This window comes from Rhincodon typus, chromosome 4 (assembly GCF_021869965.1).
Source record: "Rhincodon typus isolate 14 chromosome 4, sRhiTyp1.1, whole genome shotgun sequence".
Lineage (NCBI taxonomy): Eukaryota > Metazoa > Chordata > Chondrichthyes > Orectolobiformes > Rhincodontidae > Rhincodon > Rhincodon typus.
In genome coordinates this window covers 82,584,135-82,607,391 of record NC_063335.1, presented here as the reverse complement: position 1 = coordinate 82,607,391, position 23,257 = coordinate 82,584,135, and the positions used below count along the sequence as shown (strand labels likewise).

Here is a 23,257-nt window from a genome sequence, read left to right as displayed (position 1 = left end):
TGTGGTACCTGAAAGTTACAGCTTATAGGAAAACCTGCCATCCAGTACTGCATTGTAAATAGCAAATAAAAATGAGACAAACAACTTTATTGGAATATTAACTTGAACAGGCTTCATTATTGAAATATTGGCCAAGTAGCCATTCCTGCAGTGCAGGTGGCAATTGCACATTGGGACCCTGTGGTATCCCCAACATTGCAGACTCTGAGAGGATTGCTTGGGAATTTGAAGATTCTGAGGGACATTTCTCCGCTGAAAGTATCCATTTAAATCAGAGAATTGGAAATGTTCTGCTGCAGTTAATAGTTACTCAAGAAAAGTTAGACAATTAAAAATCTTGACCAGCTCCTAAGTAACTACTAATCCATGCTGCTGCCCCACTGCCTAAATACACTTCCTTCAGACCCCGTCCTACTTTAAGTACTCCATCTCTTATGCAGAACCTTGCTTATGTGGAATCCTAATTTCACACTTGCTACATATCTGTCCTTTCTCATGAGCCATCGACGTGGCTGCCTATGCTTCTGGACATTTAAGTCATTGAATACAACAACTACTTCTGTGCAAAAGTGGGGTTACACCACTGCCTCCCAAATATCTTGCACTGAAGGACTTGTTTAATTTAAGGCACACTCCTTATGGCTGGAGGAGTCATTATTGGAATCTCCTGTCAGAAATATAGAGCTCTTTCTTAATGTGAGAAGGGTAGGAGCTAAGTGGCAACCTGATTATAATTATCATTCCTTGTAAGATGCAGCCCTTTATTTCTGACCTTTACAAGTTCTGATGAAAGGTCTTTGATCTGAAACATTAACTGCTGCTTCACAGATGCTGGCAGGCCTTCTGGAATTTGCATCACTTTCTGTTCTTGTTATCATGGAAATTCAATTTGGGTTATGTCAGACTCACTTGACTCTGGATCTTATTGCAGCTTTATTTAGGCGTATCTGAAGGTGAATTCCTGCTGCGAGTTAACAGATCCATTCCACTAGAGTCATACTTTGCACCAAAATGAGTATTTATGGTTGTTTCAGGCTAATCAGCTGAGACCCAAGCCTTGCTCCTCAGGAGTGCCAACCTTTGACTACTCCATTTGTAATTCCTCAGCTAGGAGGGCAATGCATGCCTGTATAAAGCCCCTCTGCCACCTATAGGGTATAAGCCAGGAGTGTGATGGAATAGTCTCCATAGGCTGGATAATCAACTGCAACAAAGCTCAAAGGAGTTTGATGAAATCCAGGTAAACAATTCACCTGATCAGCATTACATCTAAGGAGGAATCTAATACAGGAGGTTCTGCTACAACACGATAGTCGCCTTCCTGCGCAACATCGTGTTACGGAAATTTGCGCTATAGAAATAATGAGGCCTATGGGAAAAGTGGGGTTAGGGACACACCATCAAAAAATATCACTCAAAATCGCTCAAAAATCACCTAAAAGCCTAATACAAATGATAGCACAGGTTGAATAAATGTTTAATTCATATCTAATAATGAAATAAAAGTAAATCTAACACCCTACCTTGAAAAATATCAAGATGAGTTGATGGGGAAGGAGATTTTGAGGTTCCTCTGTTGTTAATGCAGGGACTGAAGGGCATCATCGTCATCACCTTCAGGTGCAGTTGTGTTTGCAGGGTCAGAGCAAAAAATAGTTAATCCAGACGTGGATGGCTGTGGTTCATTGTCTTCTGACTGTTTCTTGGGGGTTGGTTTAAAAAGGACATCCAGTTTTTGCTGCTTTGCCTTTTTTCTTCTTTTATGAAGAAGCTGTTTATAGGGTGCCAAATAAGATCTTATTCCACGAACTACTACCCTGCTGCATTCTGCATTGTAATTGTTGTCCTCTAAGAGCTGCAACTGCTTCTCAATTTCCCTCAGGATAGAAGACAAAACAGAAGTGGAAAGCTCTCGTGGTGCTGCATCCTGGACTTCACCTTCTTCATCTCCAGCTTCCACTTCCCCCTCAGGGACAAGTTGTTGTAGATCAGCTGTAGAGAGGTCTTCACAGTGGGACTCAAGCAGCTCTTCAACATCCTCACTCTCCACTCCTTCAAATCCAACTTGCTTTGCAAGATCAACACAATGTTCTTTGATTCTTGGAAGCTCCTCTGACGGATCAAAGGTTTGAAAATCTTGAAAAAGATCTGGGAGAAGCTTCTGCCACACTACATGCAAGCCATCCTTCCTGACATCACCCCAGGCCTCCACAACAATGTCAATTGCTATCTTGATGTTAAATTTCTTCCAAAATTGAACAACAAAGCCCGCAAAACGATCATGTGATGTTGACATATACTCCACCACGCATTGTTGGAATCGCATTATAGCCAACACAATTTCACTTTTTAGAAATAGCATTCCCCTATTCGTCAGTTGCGTTATAGCCAATTTGTGTTGTTGGAACACGTGTTATGGCAGAACCCCACAATACAAATTCATATTCTAGCTAATTGAAGTAATTTTAAAAATAAAATTACCTTTATTTTATGCCAACAATGTATGGACATGTTCTGCTAATTGCAATTTTTGTTTGAATTAAAAAGTAAAAAGATTTTGTCAGCTGAGGGATCTCTATGTATTCAATTTGAGGTTTAAAAATCTGATCCTGTTTGCTTTAAAGTACTTGAGAAAATAAACTAACTCCATTATATTCATGAGCTGAAGGAAAAATTAAACCTTTTCATTTCAAAGAAATCTACTGATACGCTCTGAAGAATTGAGACTGCACTCTCGAGGCTAATCTCCTTTAACTGTCCTAGGAAGAAATACCTAAAATGAGATTCTGAAGTTTAAATTTTAATGTGGTGCATAAACTCAAAGTAAATTTTATAACATGTAATATGTAATTTTGCCACAGGTTCACATTGCAACTGAAAATTTCAGGTACCAATAAAATAGCAAACAAAAAATATTTTTGGCATTAATTAGTCTACTTGGTTTGCTTTTGGGATTTTCTAAAATTAATATGAGTGAATTTGAATGAATAAATTTGCACGTTACATAATCAGCTAAGAAGAAATTTGACATAAAATTTGATATCACTCAACTCACTGGCAAGAAGCTCAACTAGTTATGAGCATCAGTTTGCAAACAATTTGAAATTTAAAAAATGTTGGGAAAGGTGAGGCAAACAATAATAAACAGAAGAAACAGGAAGCACAAAAATAATGTGACAGTATGACAAGAAGTAAATGTTGTATATACGCAGAATGCATTCTGTACACAGAACATAATTAATAAATTCTCTCTGCTTTCTCACAGAAGAGCGATGGTAAGTATAATTGACAAATGTGATCAGATTTGTGTTTTTTCTGGCTTTAAATAATGAGTTGCATATTTTCTGTTGTAAAGTTGCCCTATCACTGACTGCCAACAGTTTAAGTAAATGCATACCTTCTTCTCCAGGCGGTCAATTAGCTTCTGAAGCCTGTTTATCTGGGTCATCCACTGGAAGTCCTCATCTGCATGGATGGCTTCAGGAACCAAAATAAGAGAAAATAAATCTATATGCATTTAAAATGATAATGAGCGAATTCAGAAAAATGTAATAGCACAATTTTCCCTTCTGGAAATTATGAGACCATAAGACCACTTCCGCTTGCTGTCCCAATGGCCCAGCCATGCAGGGTCATGACCAACATATAATATCAAATGCCTACATTTACTCGGCCTTAATATCAATATAGATTCTGCCTTGAGCTCACAGTGCCACTTCCACTTCTGCAAACAGCCTGACTGGCAAGATAATAATTCCCTCTGTATCTCTGGGATCTACTTCAGCCTTGCTGACAAATATGTAATTTTATGCAAGTTCACATTGTTACTGAAAATTTCAGGCACCAATCAAATGGCAGACAAAAAGATTTTTTTTTCACATTTAATTAGTCTACCTGGCAAATTATCTATGCTGCTCTTATTTTAGCTTCTGTAACATCACAATTTTCATCACTCCATTATTAGTGATCATGCCTTCTTCTGCTAAGGCCCTTGTTTGGAAGTCCTTCCCAAGCATCTCTGCCTTTTTTTTAATTCAAGGAGCCTTGAATGTATCTAAGAACCAAGCCTCAACAGCTCTCTCTGGTAAGGAATTCCACAAATTTGTTCCTTCTGGGAAAAGGAACTCTTCCTCAATGGGTGGCCCCTTTCTCTTAGCTTTTGCCCTCTGGTCCTGGACTCTCCCACAATGGGAAAGAACTTCTCAGCATCTTACCTACCAAGTCCCCTAAGAATTTTATATGCTTCAAGAAGGTCACCTCTCATTATTGTAAACTCAAGGCATACTGGTCCAATCTACGCAACCTCTCCTCATTAGAAGACACCCTCTCCATACCCAGTGAACTTTCTCTGGACTGCCTCCAATGCCAGCAAATACTTCCTTAATGAAGGGGACCAAAACTTTTTACAATATTCTAGGTGTGGTCTAACAAAAGCTCTGTATAATTTTAGCAAGATCTCTCTATTTTTATACACCATTCCCTTTGAAATAAAGACCAACATTCTATTTGCCTTCCCTATTACCTGTGTAACTTGTGTGCTAGCTGTCTGTGTTTCATGCATGTGGTCCCCTAATCCCTCTGTGCTGCAGTCTTTCTCTATTTAAACAACATTCAGCTCCTCTATTCTTCCTGTCAAAGTGTATAACTTCACATTTTCCCACATTATATTCCACCTGTTAATTTTTTGTCCACTCAATCAGCCTGTCTATATCCCACTTGGACTCATTTTGTCATGCCTTCCCATCTATTTTTGTGTCATTCCCACACTTGGCAATAGCACATTCACTTCTCTCTACCTAGTTATTATTAAATATAGTATAATTAATTGTGGTCCCAGTCCCATCCTGAAACTTCACAACTTATTCCAGCTCTCTATCTCCTATTAGTTAGCCAATCCTCTATCCATGCTAATATACTACCCCTAACACCATGGCCCCTTGTTTTATTAAGTACTCTAGTATCTGGTACCATTGCAAACACTTTATTGGCATCCAATAGCATCCAGTCATCTATATTTAACAACTAATGCTTCTCCTTTATCTAACTGCTTATTACCTTCTAAAAGAATTCAAATAAATTTGTGAGGGATGATTTCCCCTTCTGAAGCACACAGGCTCTGCTTGATTTTATTATGTATTTCTAAATGCTCTGCTATTACATCCTTCATAATAGACTCTAACATTTCCCCAGTAACAGATTTTAAGCCATTGGTCTATAGTTACCTTTTTTTGCCTCCCTGCCTTTTTGAATAAGGGTGTCTCACGGGCAGTTGTCCAATGCTCTGGGGCTTTCCCACAAGCTAAGGTAAAGTCACCGTAGTTGCATTGGACCATAGGACTGCTCTCTCGTTAGAGAGAGACAACTAGTGATAGTTTATTCTGAGGGACACCATGCTTCAGGCATGGAGAGAGGTTGAGAAGGAGAGTCTTTCATGGTAACTTCAGCCATTGTGGGAATTGAACTTGCACTTTTGGTGTCTTTCAACATTGCAAATCTGCTTTTCAGCCAACTGAGCTAAGTGACCCTGAGTTCACTTTGACTGCTCTCTTCCTTTTTGGTTTATGTAAGAAGCCCGACTGTCTATGTTATGTTCCTTGTTAATTTACCTTCAAAGTTTATTCTCTCCCTCTATATTTTTTTTGCTCATCTGCTGTTGCTTATTAACATGCTGTAAATTCTTTGGCTGACTACTAATGTTTGCCACATCATATGTAATCTTTCTTTCAATTTGATACTACCCTTAACATCTTTCTTTGACTATAGTTGGTTAACTCCCTTCCTAGAATAACTTGCTGCCGGCTGACTTTCCAGTTGTATGCAGACCTCAGCCCTTGCTCATCCACAAACTACACTTCAACTATTGCTCAAACAAGCAGCTGTGTGAATGGCCCATACAATGAGTCAAGTTACTTACTTTTAAAAATTGCTGTACTGCAGCAATCTTTGTTTTTAAAACAGTTGTTTTCCTATTTCAGTCCGTATTCAAAAATCCGGAAAAAATAAAAAGACACTCTCTTTATATACTAACAAAGCTAGTCCAGCACCTTTCTATTACTGCCTGTCCATGTGAATGGTAGCTGTGATGTGGAGGTGCTGGTGTTGGACTGGGGTGGACGAAGTCAGAAGTCACACAACAATATAGTCCAACAGGTTTATTTGAAATCACAAGCTTTCGGAGCATAGCCGCTATGTCAGGTAAAGTGAGAGAGAAGCACACAGACATAGACTTTATACATTGTAGGCAAGGATGCTCCAAGGCATGGTATATTGGTGAGACCATACAGATGCCACGAAAATGGACGAATGGACACCACGCAACAATCACCAGGCAGGAATGTTCCCTCCCAGTCGGGGAACACTTCAGTGGTCGAGGTCATTCAGCCTCCCATCTTTAGGTAAGGGTCCTACAAGGCAGCCTTCGAGATGCACAACAATGCAGAATTGCAAAGCAGTAACTGATAGCCAAGTTCTGTAACCATGAAGACGGTCCCAACAGTGATCTTGGGTTCATGTGGTGCTTCATGTGACTCCGTCACACTGTTCTGTATCCGTAAAATCTTCCTTACTGTCCTGTTTTGATACCATCACCTTGATAAATTGTTATGATCTCTCAACCTTAATTGGTTTGTGCATATTTGGATTAGTTTTTACTTTGGTTAGACCCTCATTTTGCAACTCTTATACCTATTATGTTATTCCAGTCATTTGGTTTGTCTCCAACACCATTTTATTTCTAATCTTTATAATCATCTCTCTGCCTCATTTAACCAGATTATAGATCATCTCTTCGCTTGTTATTCAGCTGCTGACACTTTACTCACACCATCTGACATTTTTGATCACCCAAACAGACTTATTATTCAACACTGTACTCACAGCATTTTTATGATCTTTTGATCTCTCTGCCATTGATCTCTCTGCCTATAAATTTTGTGTCTGTGTGCTTCACTCTCACTTCACCTGATGATGGGGCTACACTCCGAAAGCTTGTGATTTCAAATAAACCTGTTGGACTATAATGTGGTGTCATGTGACTTTTGACTTTGTCCTTGTGCAACAGTCATGTACCCTGAATATCAGTTCTCATAGTGATGTAAGGTATATGATTTCTATCTATTTAAATCAATTTTTTTGAGTTTGGATTTTGAGCTCTTGGCAATTTATTATTTTTGTCTACGTATATGAGGAGATTTAATACCTTAGTCTTTCTGGAGCAATGATTTTAAAATCAATATGTGTGAGAGGGCTGTTTGTGAAGTGATAATAGGATTTTCTTTGTATTAGAAGAGTTTTATCATTGAAGACAGAAAATACTGAAAGGCATTAGCTAGTTTTCAGTTTATAAGTATCTGGAATTGATTTTTTTGCACAGTGGAAAAGCCCATTGTATTCACACGTGTTGTATTCACAGGTAATAATCCTTGGCAGCAAAGCCTGGTCTCTGTTATGCCTTGTAGGTACTAGTGGCATATCCACCGTCTCAGCAGGCAAGGGGGTTTCACCACTGCACATCTTCTTCAGCACCTCTGAGGAAGGAGCCTTTTGTATCCTCCACCAGCTCAGATATTGACACCTTGTGTTGTATTTTAGCGAGATTAGAGTGTGGAGCACCTATTGGTGAGCACATCACTGCCACATCTCTGCAGCCGGTTGGCATCAGTAAGGATTACTCCCCTAAGACTTTGAAACACGGCTGTGTGCTTGAGGCACATGCAGTGTGTTTGCCACGTATGCAGCTGTACATGTTACAGGTGTGCTTCATTGCTGACACTAACAATCATGACAAACTGCCTGGCTTCATGTCAGCACTAAGCAGTAAGGCAATACAGGAGTACTATCAGCCTTTAAGCTATGTCCGAATGGGGATAAGTGCAAAAAGGCAAGAGCAGCCAGGGATACTGCAAGCATCCGGGTTAGGTACAAGCAAAGAGCCCTGAAATGCAGCCTGCTCCAATCTATGGGCTGGCTACTTGCCCCTGTGCTTAAAGTATCCTTGCGGCAGCATTTTAAAGAAAAAAATCATTTCTTCTTATTGATCAACACAGACTTTAATTGGCACTTCATGCACATACAGAGTAGCAAAATGTCATCCCTTAACATATTTACTGTCCAACAAAAATGATATGCATAAGTAATTTAAAAACACATTCATAATATTAGAAACAATCTGTATTGGCCATTTTTAGCAAGACTTATAACACTAATATAAGCATCAATATTATATCACATCCACTGCTATATATATGTGCTTAACAATTAAACTACAAACCAATAAACCGACAAAGAAGTTTGTGAGTGTAATTTGAAAGGATAGCTATATCATGCCATCTTAATAAGAAAACTTTGAAACTGGCAGTACAGTACCTGAGTTCAAGATGCTGAAATTTGTATTGTTTGGAGACAGACTATTAGTTCTCTGAAGCCTTCGACTGGACCGCTTGCCTGACCAATTAATTGACAAGACCTCTGGTTTCACTGGACCCCGCCTATAATAACAGATAGCAGTTAGTCTTCCTGTTGATTTTGTCTTTAGATGTTGAAGTTACAAGAAAGAAGTATCTAATGCTGTTCAGCTTCCAATTGTTCCTGTGACATATCATTTGCCAATTGAAAAGCTGAGGTAAATTGGATTTCACTGCTCCTACACTCTCTAGAATAAATGTTTTGTTTTCTTATTCATGGGATATAGGTACTGCTGGTTAGACTAGTAATCATTATCTCTCCCTTTCTGCCCTTGAGAATGTGGTAATGAGCTGCCTTCAAGAATCACTATAGTCTATTGAGGGTAATTACACTCACAGTGCTGTTATGAAAGGAGTTCAAGAAAAGTGATCTAGTGAAAATGAAGGAATAGTGATTTATTTCAAGTCAGGATGGCGTGTGAGCTTCAGAACTTGAAGGTGGTGTTGCTCTGATGCATCTGCTGTTCTTGTCCTTCTAAGTGATAATAAAGGCTCTGGGTTTAGAAAGTATTGTCAAAGTAGCCTTAGTAAGTTGTTGCTATGCATCTTATAAATGGTAAATGCTGCTGCCACTGTCCATTGGTGGTGGAATGAATAAATGTTGAACGTGGAGAATGGGGTGCCAATCAAGCAGGCTGCTTTGTCTGGGATGGCATCTAACTTTTTCAATATCATTGGAGCTGCACTCGTTCCAGTAAAGCTGCAGGAGTACAGAACAATCCACCCTATTATGTATTTAGATGATATATGAACTAAGGTTTTTAGATGACACAAATTCAAGTCTGTTTGAAGAAATGTGCAGGAATCATATGATATTCTACACTGATGAAATTCACAGAAGTAATAAACTATCTACCAATGGAAAATTATTACCCATTCACAGTCCTTCATCTTGACTGAATAGTCCATCACAAACTTCCAATGGGGTGGACAAAAAAATAAAAGCATTACAATTTAGGGAAACATACGGATAATTTAAAATCTTGGTAAAATAATTTATTTACTGACCAAGGGAAACAAAAATTTCTTCAAGCAATCAATTTATTTTCCAGTCAACAGACATTTATTTTCTTGCACTAGTGAAGCTGTTAGGGATTGAAAAGTCCCAATTAAATCCATTTACCTGTCAACAGAATATCGCTCTGGGTGGTTTGTTAAAAATTCTAATATCTCACTTTTTTGTATTGATTTAAAAAAACACATTTTTAAGTACAGGGTATGTTGAAGGTGATCTACACTGTTTTTAAAGTGAAAAAAAAATTACATGTAGTTTCACTTAGTATAAAACCAGAAAGTATTGGAGAAATTCAGCAAATTTGGCAGTTTCTGTGGTGAGAGAAATGGTATTGATGTTTCAAGTCCAGCATGACATTCCTTCAGCATTGAAGAGAGAGGTGGAAAGATGATGGGCTTTATACTCTAGAAATACATGGCAAGGTGAAACTGGAGCAGAAGGGAAGCCCAGGGGGAGGTTAGAGGTTGAGGGAGATCAACAACCATAGATGTCACAGAACAAAAGGCAAAGGAGGTGGTCATGGTTGTGGAAGAGTAGGTGTTAAATAGCAGAATTTAAAACAAAACAAAGAAAACCCCCAGGCATGGTGGGGTCCCAGTGAACGTGGGAGAAGAAGGCGTGGAAACAAAACAAAGTTCATGGTCTGAAGTTGTTGAACTCAATGTTGAGTCCAGGAAGCTGTAAAGTGCTGTAAAGCTTTCAGTTTTAGTACTGCATCAATAATCTTTACAACAACAGATTCAACAATATTGATCAAAAAAGAATACAACATGGCAAGAAAATTAGTGTAGTGAGAGATAAAAATCTTAATCATCATTAACCAAATCAAGAAACTAATTAACAACGTCAAGTGCCTATCAACAGTCAGCCAATTCAATAAAATTCACCTGCAGCGATCTTTCCGCCAGATAAACTCAAACAATCAGATCTTTTGATAGATCTAGAATTTGTAAATATGGAAAGCACAATTCCTAAGATTTCGAACAGCTTTAGCATTGGACACTATCACCAGATCCAGATGTTAATGGCAAAACAGAAGAAACAACCCAGCCTCCCTATTCATTCTTACAGTTCCATGAAAGCAAGACCCTTCAGAAAGTGCTACTTTTTCGAGGCTTGTGATCAGGCTGCAAGATCAATTAAATCACTCATATTGTCAACTTTACCTCACGCATTTCTATATCTTGTCATAGACTTTCTGGACCCACCTATCCACACAGATGAATTAAGTCAAAGACTTGGGAAGGGGCGGGAGATGTAAAGGAAAATTTACAGTAAATGTTGTTAAATGTATTCTAGGTAACTCAATTGAGAAGGTATATACATTTTACGAAACAAAAGCTTCAGGAGGGTTGTTAGTTAAAGGCTTTAGAGTCATGGAGCAGCTTTATGATGATGTCATGAACACCCCCCACCCCCACTGGGTATAAATGGTACAGTGTGGTCAGAGTTAGAGAGTGAGTGAGACAAACAGAAGCACACAGACAGAATAGTCTTTCAATAACTTGACAGTAAGAGTACAGCTTGGTATATCCCTGATTACAATGTTTGGTAGTATTTAGTCGTCATATATACAAAGCAGTGTTATAAAGAAGCCTCAGCCTGAAGACAGTTCTTCACCAAGCCTTCTCCTCAACCAGTCTTTCTTGAACCCAAACTCTTTGCTGTGGGCATTAAACTTCATGATAAAAGATATATCTCAATTCTTGGTCACTTAGTACAGTCTTTTGAGCTGGCATTTGGGGCACCCTTAAAGTTTTCTAGGTTGGGCTGGAAGGATGGGTATAAATTTTCCAGGCAGGCAGGGGCTGCAAATCAATCCTATTTAGGATTATCAGTCAGGCTCACAGTATGACACACTTGCATGTATCGGAAGCTACACATATTAATACACAGGGTCTTGTTCTTTGTAGACAGAAAGACATAACTGTACCTATTTCAACTCAACCAATTAGGAGATAAACATTCTCTGGTCCCTTTCTCGGGGAATGCCTTGATCAGTCAGAGTTAACCTGGTTGGTTTAAAATGAAAACAAAGCTTGGTAGTTACCTGTCAGCCATCATTAACTTTTTATTGTCCATGGCATTCACTTGCCAACTAATCAGCATTCTGCTCTCAAAGAGTACAAACGTTGTTTTCCCTTTACATGGGTAGCCTTACAAACTGTCCCAATTAGGGCAAGATGTAAACCTTTGGCAAATCAAATATTCTGTACAACAAATTATTATAAATATTAGATAATTTCTTAAAAATAATACATGGTCTTATGTATGCAGTGAGGAGTTTTAAATGGCTCTTGTGGAGAGACTAACTATTGCTGACTTTATGGGATAAATAGCCTATTTTGGTCTTGTGATGATCTTATACTGTTTTATCACACAAAGGTGATGATATTTTCATTATATTACAACATGATTACAAAAGTGTAGTGAAGAGAGAAGTGACATTTAACTGTCATGTAATGAACCTGCAGTATATGAGTCATTTCACAATTGGTTTCAAAAGTCATTCATAAAATACATTAGACACTATCAATGTGGAAAGAGTAATGAAGCTAAAAACAAGATTATGGTCTTGAAAGAGCAAAATTGAAACAGGGTGGTAGTTCAGATTACTATGAAATGCTTCGGCTATAATATAACTTTAGACTGAACCTTACAATTCTTTTTAGCCAAGTCTGAGTTGGATTGAGTTTTTGGAAAGTCTTTGACCATGAAGCTTAGAAGAGTTTTCTCACAGAATCTTACCAAACTTACCACATCAGCTAGCCACTTCACCCCAATGGCATCATGTTCAGATCCTGGCCCTACCTTACCTTGTGTTAGAACAACTCACCACTCAGGTTATCAGTCATAAGGCTCCTTGTGCTCGTGCCATCCTTGAAAAGCTGCCATACACCTGAACAAGCACTGACAATCTAGCAGTGCCCCTTGCCAGCAATGGTATAACACATCAGCCATGGTACATTGCTAATTCTCCTTCATGCGTACAACCCCATTATCTCACTTTGGTTGCAGTTTAACCACCTTGCTACACAGTTTACCTGTTCTTACCTACATTCCATTTGAACACTTCTAAGTCAGTGTTATCCTGTCTCCAAGCCCACTGTATATCTGCAACTTGTCATGTCCTTATCAATAGGAGAACATCGTTTATATGGAAGTAATTAGACAAAATCAAACATGAGCTTTTATTTACAGACAACAAAAGTGAAGACACATAAAACCAACAGAGGCTGAAGTTCACGCTCACAATGCCAACCAGATTTTGGCTTCATCACCATGATGGTGCACTGTACCCAGCTCTCATCTATTGGAAGTGGGTGTCAATGCAGTTCTGTGTGACTTCTAGAACCTGATGTATTGAGCTTTGTCAAGGATGACACCTTCCTCCACCCCAATGTGCTCTCCTCCTCCTTTGAAGATGGCTCCCGTTCTGCCAGTTCTTCAGCATCCATCGAATCACCTCAATGGCTGCTCCAGTTGTGCAGAGCACAGCACGACAGGATGATGCAGCACACTCTGTCCAGCTTGCACTGGGCACTTGCCACCCCTTCAGACTAGTCCAAGTAGCAGAACCATACCCTCAGCAACACAATCATCTGCTCCACCATGGGCCTGGTTGAGGCATGGGCAGCAGTCTATCTTACCCACAATACTTAGAGAACTGCACAATGGAATCATGAGCCAAGGTCGCAGTGGGTAGCCCTGGTTCCCCAGCAACCCACATTGTAATTTTCCTGGACACTCAAATGCACCAGGTACACAAGAATATTGTAGATCACAGATTGCCTGGATATTATTTGAATGGAAATCTTTCTGTTGATGGACTCCACAGTGTTCCAACCCACTCAGTGCCATGTGTGTGTAGTTGACGGTACCCTGCAACTGGGGGATCCAGCTCTGATCCTGAATCTTATTCCTGGGCTTCTGCACTGACCTCATCATCAGAATAAAATGAACCAATGTAATCTTGCACATACATAGAGTCATAGAGTCAGACAGCATGGAAACAGACCCTTCAGTCCAATTCATCCATGTTGACCAGGTTTCCCAAACTAAAACTAATCCCATTTGCCTGTGTTTAACTCATAGTCCTCTAAACCTTTCCTATTCATTTACCTGTCCAAATGTCTTTTAAATGTTATAACTGTACATGCATCTAACACAGCAGGTCAGACAGGACATCTTGACAAAGGGTTTCGGCCCAAAACGTTGACTTTCCTGCTCCTCTGATGCTGACTGCATGCTGTGCTTATCCAGCCTCACAGCTATAGACTCTGGTTTCCAGCATCTGCACTCCTTATTGCCTCCATGCATCTATCAATTCCTCTGGCAGTTCATTCCATATATGAACCACTCTCTATGTGAAAAGGTTGCCCCACAGGTCCCTTCATTGATCACTGTCCTGAAACATTTGTGGATGGATGGCTCAGAGATCCCATACAGGTCACCTGTTGCTCCTTGTTAAGGAGCGGGTCATCTAGAAATTCAGAGTGACACTGGCCATCACAGCCACCAAGAGAAGATGACCTCTCACTCCTGCAGCCCTCAGGCCTTGCTTCAGCATCCAACACAGTTCCATCAAAGTGTCCCAGGACATACAGAACCTGCACTGGTACTATATCTTGTTCATCCCCAAGAAACAGATGGAAAGCTCTGGGCATCCTGCGTACCCACCATGCTGAGGGGCTCTATGCTGTGACCTCTCCGTGAGCTGAGTGCTCCTTGTCTCTATTGTCTGCTATTGTCCCTGGGTGAGATGTTGGCCCTGTTCCTTCTGCACAATTTCATCTTCTTCTTCAGAGAGCAGCCTCAGCAATCACCATGCCACTGGGGCAGGGTTCAGGCCTCTTGGTGGAAATGACTTAAAATGGGAACAGAAAGAATAAAAGAGTTTCCAGATGTCAGAGCAGTCAAGGGTGGCTGACCTGCAGATGAGAGCTGAGGACACCTTTCTGTATAGTGAGACATGCAGCACCCTGTTAACGAGGGGCATGTCTCCATCATCCTCCATATTTTGGTGCATTCTATGCAGCAGTATTGTAGTGTCCTGAAGGTGCTGTTCTGTCTGAACCTTTGCCATTAAGAAGGGAGTGTCTGCAATGCCTGTCTCCCCTCTTATCCCAGACCCACATCATACACTCAGCTTCTCACTGCACTCAGCACAGGCCATCATTACGTTGATATAACAGATGATGATTTGTTACTGTGTGGCTCACACAGGACACTTGGAATTTGTACAAATAATGGTTCCCCTTCAGACAGCATTAGCCTCTTGTAACATTATTGCTGCCAAATTCAACGTTATTGGGATGCCCAACTTCAATCTGCAAGAGCTAATGGTATGTTGCAAATCACCAATGCCACACAAAATGATGAAGCGTATTCTCAGTGTGACGGACTTCATCTCTGCAAGGACAGTGCAGTGGTCACTCAGAGTCAGGGGCAGATGCGTATCTGGCAGGCAGATCAGTGAGGATGAAGTCAAGTATGTTTTCTGCACCTGTTGGTTTTCTTGTCACCTGCTTCAGCAGCTATGTCCTTTGGGACCTGAACAGTAGTGCTGCTGCTGAGCCACTTTTGGTGGTGGACATTGATGTACCCCACCCAGAGTACATATTACACCCTTGCCAACTCCAGTGCTTCCTCCAAATGTTGTCCAACATGGAGACATATTGATTTATCAGCTGGGAGGTGGGACATGTGGTAATCAGTAGGATGCTTCCTTGTTCATTTTTTCCCTTGATGCTATGAGAATTCAGGGTGTCTGGAGTCGATGTTGAGGACTCTAGTGCAGTTGCCTCCCAGCTATAAGTCATTGTGCTGCCAATTCTGCTGGATGTGTTCTGCTGGTGGGACAGGACTTAGCTAGGGATGGTAATGGTAATATCTCAGACATTGTAAATATGATTCCATGAGTATGACTATGTTAGGCTATTGCTTGACTAGTCTGTGAGACAGCTCTTCCAGTTTCTGTGTTAGGATTAAGAGTCAACAACATTGCTGTGGATCTGGAGTCAGATAGTCCAGACCAAGTAAGGACCGCAGTTTCCTTCTTTAAAGGACATGAGTGAACCAGGTGGGTATTTCCTGGACAATGGTTTCATGGTCATCATTTTAATTGTGGATTCTCTCATTTTAATCTGCTATGTTGGGATTCAATCCCAGGTGCCCAGACATTATCTGGGTCTCTGGAACATTGACCCAGCAACAATAACACTAAGTCATCACCTCCCCAGTAATTTCATCATCATAGAATTCCTACCGTACGGAAACAGGCCCTTTGGCCCAACAAGTCCACACCGACTCTCAGAGCATCCTACACAGACCCATCCCCTTATAACCCACCTCAACAACATGGGCAATTTTTCATGGCCAATCCACCTAGCCTGCACATTTTTGGACTGTGGGAGGAAACCAGAGCGCCCGGAGGAAACCCGCACAGACACGGGGACAATGTGCAAACTCCACACAGACAGTCGCCCGAGCCTGGAATCGAACCTGGGTCCCTGGCTCTGTGATGCAGCAGTGCTAACCACTGAGCCATTGTGCCAGCCCTAAAGTTGTCAGAGGCCCTAGGGAGACTCAGACTCACAACCCCTGATTTATAAGACCACTGCTTTAACCACTGAGCTACAGAGAATTTGAATATGAAGAACTCCTATGTATTTTTCCTTCTGAGATGCTTCCATTCTGTGCTCTAATAGGAACTTTTCATTGTAAATAATGTTATCTTTTTTCTGTGAATTTACTCAACCAGCAACAAATTATTGTGTTTGTCAGTGATTAGGAAATTTTAAAAGATATCACATTTCTCTCATCTCCAACCACAGCCTCTATTAACCTATAAATATAAATAAATATCTATATAAATAAAGGTATTTTAAAATGTCATGACAGTGAATTTTGAAGGAACCCACTACTTTGTCAAATGCTGTTCAAGATAACACCTATATGATTCACTTACTGCATGGAATGTAATTACTTCAACATCAGCAAAGTGGCAAGTCACCTGTAGTAAACAGGAAAAATATTAATCTTAACAGAGAAACAAGATAGCATAAAAGATAGATAATTAAGGGTTTATAATCCTGGATGCTATTGAGATCTCAAGACTTAAAGATTCAATTGTCCAATCCTAGTTTTTCAGGAAGGAGTATGGACTGATATTTCCGACTGCTTTCATTTTATAAGATTTTTCACCATCTGCTGTTTTGTTTTCTATACATTTTTCTTTCATTATGAGGCAGAAGTACCAATAAGAAACTAAAATACCAAACAAGTGATTAACCCAGTTGCCATAATTAACAGTCCTTTTTGCTTTATTAACTGTGTCTCTTCTCCAGTGTCTCTCTTCTACAAAATGATTGTCTATTTCCTTCATTCTTGATCCAGAGTTTTTTTCCTTTCTCACCCAGTTCACATGCACCACATTATTCAGTGGGTGCAATTTAATGGATCCAGCTGGAGTGGGCATGATATTGGGGGTGGGCTAGAAGAGTTGTGCATAATAGCTGTATTAGATTCCCACCATTGTTAAAACAGTCCTGAATTACACAGGGGGTAGGGAGTGTCTGATACGTGAATTCCACCCACTGGTAGCAGGATGTCAATTAGGCTTATTAATGAGCCACTTATTCTTGAGTGGTGCTCCTGTGCCTCCTGGAAACCACCCAGCAAATCTTGCCATGTTTGCCTGCATCTATGTAATGGAGAATGATGGGGTCATGTTGTCAGCCACTGATTGTCAGGCTGAGAGAGGGACTCTGTATCAAGATTTGAGGAGTGTGTGTGTGTGTGTGTGGTGGGGTGGTTGGGGGGCGGGGGAGGGGGGGAGTTAGGAGTGGCCAGACACTGAAAACCTTTCGGTGGCCTTGCCTCCTATGTTCACTCCATCCACTTCCATCACTTGAATACAGCCAGAGAAGTTGATCTGACCCACATTCCCCTGTTACCTCTTAGTGTTGGAGACCAGTCCTTCACGCTGAGCAGTCACATTGTAGATTTCGGTCATTCATTGCTTGGGTTTTGCCCAACACTGCAGCATCATTGCCAATACATACACACCCAGGATTATTTTATGTAACTCTACCATATGTTGCTGGAATAGATGTTGACTGATAGATAAGATTGAAATCTAGTCTCTGAAAGCAGTACCTTCCAGATGGTGCCCTGAAAATAGTGATTTCTTGAGCTTCCTTTGCAAAGTGAACTGATCCAGATCATTTAACATTCAGACTGGAGAAGAATTTAGCTCCTATGAATTTGGGACTCACTTCCTCTAATGCTGGAATTTTGTGTTGGCACCTCCTTAAAGACAGGATGGGTTAGCTTGGGTCTAGACATTCTCAGATGTTGCCATATTTTCTCAGCATGTAATAAAACTGTACCAGTCTGTGTGCGGATGTGCAAGACAGATAATGCTATTACATTCCATATTCATAAGCTGACTCTCAAGCTTCTTTTATTTGTGAACACAACACTTTCTGGGAGAGCTGACTGACAAGTCGATATTTTCTCTGAGGTGAAACACAGCATCACCTTTCAATTTTCAAATTGAATTGAATTCTGTCTTGGTGCAATTATTGTAAGTCCTGGACTGACTCATTGCAGATATTCTTGGTCTCTTCTGCTACAGTTGGTATCCTTGTAATTTTGTGAATGGTCACAAAGTTAGAGTCTATGCATCTGGTAATCCTGTTACTGTTGGTCCAGCTGTGACCACCAGGTAAAATACTTGTGGTTTCCATGCAGAATTTCCAAGGACTTATTTCATTGTCAATGTACCAATGCAAGGAATGCGTGTCCCATTACATTCGGTTACTTTTGTTGTAAGTTGCATCATTGACTTCTGATGATTCAGATCCATATACTTCAGGATTCTGACTTGTATGATGTTTACATTAGCTTTAACTTTAGTCTTGAATGTGTGTTTGCCACACACATTCTTTTCTTTTTTTCTTCTTAAGACATTAATAATGGCAAAAGCTTTTAAACTGTTTGACTTTGTACACACAATGGGTCATATTCTCAATGTAGAGAGACTGTTCTTCTGGTTGAATATTCTTTCACTCTGAATCTTCAGCCTGGCTAGTCTTGCTGCTAATTTCATATATGTGCATGTGCTTATGCTGGTCTCTGGTGCACTCCCTGTCATAGCTGTCAACATGCTGCAAATGCTTTTTCTTTGGTTGCATCCTTATTGTAGCCTCTGTTATGTACCTTCCTGGTAATGTCAGTCATCTAGAGGCCCAGACTAATGCTCTGGGAACAAGGGTTAAAATCCCACCATGGCAGATTGTAACATTTGAATTGAATTAATACAATTAAAAGCTAGTCTAATGGTAACCACAAAACTGATCTGGTTCACTAATCCATTTTAGGGAAGGAAATCAGACCTACATGTAACTTCACATCGGAATTTAGTTAATTCTTAATTGACTTCTGAAATGGCCCCAGCCAGTAATCACCACAAAGTCTAAGCAAAGAAATGAAATTTGATGGATTACCCACAATCAACCTTGACACTGGACAGGACAGTCCAGTCCTGTCAACCTGAACATCTTGTGACACAATTAGGAGGGCTGTCCCACAGGCCAGTCAAGCAAAATTCTGCTTCAGTCATACTCATACCTTCTAGTAAATGTTCCAGGCATCCATCGTTATTCTTGGCTAAACCAGCAGCAGAGTATGTCCTGCTGTCCCACCAGATGTGTTAATGCAATGCTATACAATCACAAAAAGTTCTGGCTTGGGAATCTTTAACATTAACTCTGGATCCATTGAAATCTTGTGGCATCAGTTCAAGTATGGGCAGGAAAACCTGAGAATTGCTACCCATCACCATCCACAGCACCCCCCCTCCCCCCTGCTGATGTATCAGTATTCCCCATGTTGAACAGCAGTGGGAAGAACCACTGAGGATGGAAGGGCATGAAAAGTACTTTGGGTGGAGTCTTCAATATTCAACACCAAGAGTGGCTCAGTAGTACCAACACTGACAACACTGGTTGAGTCCGAAAGGTCGTAGCTGCCAACTGGGGTTACAGCAAATAATGAGGCGACCAATACAAGGGAGAAATCTACTTGAATCCTCTTCACCAATGTACCTGCTGCAGATGCATCTGTCCATGACAATATTGGTAGGTGTGACTGCAGCACACTTATTGTCTTTGCGTTAGGAATATTCTTTATCAAGTTATAGAGTCATTGAGTTATATAGCATGGAAACTGGCCCTGCTGACCATAATCCCAAAATAAACCAGTTCACGCTGACCAAATCCCAAACTAAACTAGTCCCAATTGCCTGCTATTGACCCATATTCCTTCAAATATTTATTATTGAAGGATTTATTGAAATGTTTTTTAAACATTGTAACTGTATCCGCATCCACTGCTTCGTCTGGAAGTTCATTCCACACACAAACCACGCTCTGTATATTAAAAAAAAATCCCCATATGTCTTTTTTTAAAATCTCTCTGAGACATTTTTGGAGCACTGAAAATCTACCCATCAGAACTTTAAACTTCAGTGACAATTACTGTTATTGTACAAGGGTCCCGAATTTCAAAGGGTCCCAATGTACAGTCTCAGCATCCACTGCTGTCAACATCAAAAAACCTAGTACACTATTTTTGATGCAGCACTGTAAATAATACTGGAAATTTTTGTTGATATACTGTGCAAGGACTTGAGCCTTGAGCTATAATTAATAGACATAAAAGCATACTCTGACTGAAATCTTGGGCAATGCAGCCTCAAGTTGAACACATCCTGTCACACTTGGTTATGTCTATATTGTCATTTGTTTACCACAGAAATCTCGAGGGCAATGCTCAATGTAATGCTCCCACACATATTCCTCAATGTATTCTGTAGTTGCTTTATTTCCATTTCATTTACAAACTTAGACATGATGTGATTGTAGCACGGGGTTGTTGAAAGCTGGCATTTCCAGAATGTAATTTCTCCATGACTTCAATGTATCACATATTTAAAATGGTATCAGTGAGTACTGATGGAGAATGAATGAACTTGAAAATAATTTGTGAATGTTGTACTATTAGCTATCTCTGCTAAATTTAAATTGGATTGAATTTTAGGAAAATGTCATTTCACTAGAAATCTAGCTTCAATCCACAGATGTCCAGAGTTAATTCGAGTGTATGAGACTGCCTGTACATACGGACCATCTAGAAAGGTGACATAGGTAAGTTAATCTTTCAATTAGAATGATATTGACACACACACACACACACACACACACACACACAACTTTCTAAGTTGCTGTTGTCCACAGGCTTCCCTCTCCTGAAACATTATTAAAGACAGCAGCAATTGAGAGCCTGAAACAATCTCTGGGAAATTTGACAATAAGTACTTGGTACTTACAACTATTTTCTATCATGCAAATGGGGAAAGGCTTATTCTCTATATATTTACTGAGAAGTTACTTTTTACACTTTGAAGGTTTCATCAGGATGGCTGTCACCGATGCTGCCTTAAGATTGAATCTCAACTGAGAACCAAGATGATTGGTAAGAATGCCCAATGTGCTAATGTAAAAATACAAGGAATTTTAACACTGGCATTGAAGGAAGAAACATGATCTGTTATCGTTTAACCAGACAATATTTACAGTGGAAAATGGCATTAACATCAATATGCCCACTGCAGCTACTGGAACAGGTTGCAGCCTCTAATGTAATGGATTGAATAGTGAAATTTGTTTTGAAATTTCTTCTGTCCAACAGAATTAGAGTACAGTGCCCTCTTATTAAAGTCCTGACCATTTAGAACAAGGATATTTATACTGACGAGATTTGTTCCCTATAAGTGGTGAAATGTCTAAATTTAGATGAGGAATACATCCACATGTATTTAGTTGATGAAGGTCTAAATTATATAAATCAGCAGAACCGAATAAAAAGAAATGAATCTGTCAATGCAATTAAATATCTACTTTATGGTTTGTGATTTCTCCCATTTTGAATTATGTATGACCTAATTAACTGTATAAATGGAAAGACCTTTATTTAACAGTGAAGCTATCTGTGATTTCAAGAAAAACCTGTAATTTACTGATCCACTTATGTCAAAATGCCTGTTCTTTGCACTGTGAGTAGGAGTGCATGAGGTTATTATGTACTGAGTGTCTCTTATATTATAATTTGCATGAAATGATTAGACACAGTTTCTTTTAACTTGTTTAATTCTCCTTTCCTTCTATGACTGGTGTTGCTGCTGAAATGTTAGAATAGTTTAGAGGATTCTCAATGACAAGAAAATGTGTTGGTGTCTATGTATGAATATTTCAGTGTCGGTCAACAATCAGCAGAGAAGATAAAATGAAGGCTTTAATGAAGTGTGACGGATTTATTGAGTTGCCCAAAATAAACCAGTCTTTAATACATTGCAATGGTGCTTTGTAATTGTCATCTTCTCAGAGTCTGGAGGTGGTGTGGAGGCAATGGTTTTGGCTGCAGCTGAGGTTGGTTTTGTAGAGATTGGAGGAGTCCTTTAGTACTGACCACAAAATAAGTGCAGCTGGGCTGCCAGTTGATACTATTCAGAGCATATGCAGAACACACTGTTGTGTAATGGGTTCTGACAACAGTGTACTTGGCTGTTCCATTATTCTGGGGGCAATTACCATTTCAATTTATTCCACCGTGTTCATACACATTCGGTCAGAACTACCATTGCCTAGGCAGATCTAATATATCAAAGCAATCCTCTGCAGCTGCATATGGCAACATCTGACAACTTACCCAGGACATCAACTAATCACCTACTATAACATCAAAACTTTAACATTGCTTCTCTCTGCACAGATGCTGCCAGACCTGCTGAGTTTCTTCAATTTCTTTTTTTTTATGGCGATGCTTTGTACTTCTTATTGCCTTACTTTTATTCACCTCGGGCATTTGGGCTTTATTGGCTGGTCCAACATTTATTGTCCATCCCTAATTGCCCTAGTGAAGTTGGTGGTGAACTACTTTCTTGAACTGCTGAACTCCATTTGGTGTAGATACACCCATGATGTTGTTAGGGAGAGAATTCTTGCGTTGAGTGGGTTTCTTTACAGTTTCCTTCAATAGACACATCCAGGAGAGACCACGCATGGAACTTGGGATAGGAAAATTGCTGACAGGTAAATGGATAATCTTACAAAGCATTATGATTGGTCAAATCTTTTCTGAGCCAAAACTGCTTAAGCATCTTATCACATTCAAATGCCTCAAAGAATTTCAAAAAGTGAACTCCATTTGATACGTAAAGGAATGAGTGACATTGATTTGAATATAATCCAGTATTGTTGTCACAAGATGTTTTGCAAATGCTCTGTTACAGAGTTAAAGCCTAACGAATATTGTATGAATTAAACTCATTCATTGTGATGATTAGAAGTATTATCAATGTCAGCGCGTGACCACAAGCTGTTTCAGTATTGCAACAATCTCTCAGCTACCATTCAACTAGGTGGGACAGCAGTTGCCTGGTTCCATTCTTATCCATTTAATCATAAACAGGGTATCTCTTATTATGACTTCTCTTCCTGCTCCCAAAACCATTAGATTTAGTGGTGACCAAAGATTTATCCTTGATTCCTGCTATTTGTTACCTCTTTGTAGTGCACTTTGTTTCAGTTGCACTCCATCTGGCATACAGCAATCGCATGTAGTCCCTATCCACGGACCTTGACATCTGACACATATCAGCGTCACCAACTCATCACGGCACAGCTCCAATCCACTTACAATACAGTTCTTCACT

At 39.9% G+C, this 23,257-nt stretch overlaps 1 protein-coding gene across 1 annotated transcript in view; it reads right to left on the bottom strand.

The window, feature by feature from the left end:
- necab1 (N-terminal EF-hand calcium binding protein 1) overlaps positions 1–23,257 on the bottom strand; it is a 129,116-nt gene that overhangs the window by 31,086 nt on the left and 74,773 nt on the right. Inside the window, exons 7-8 of the mRNA XM_048596147.1 lie at positions 8,365–8,486; positions 3,398–3,477 (exon numbers count right to left, since the gene is read on the bottom strand). Coding sequence (XP_048452104.1) covers positions 3,398–3,477; positions 8,365–8,486 — 202 coding nt within the window. The remainder of the gene's footprint in view (positions 1–3,397; positions 3,478–8,364; positions 8,487–23,257) is intronic.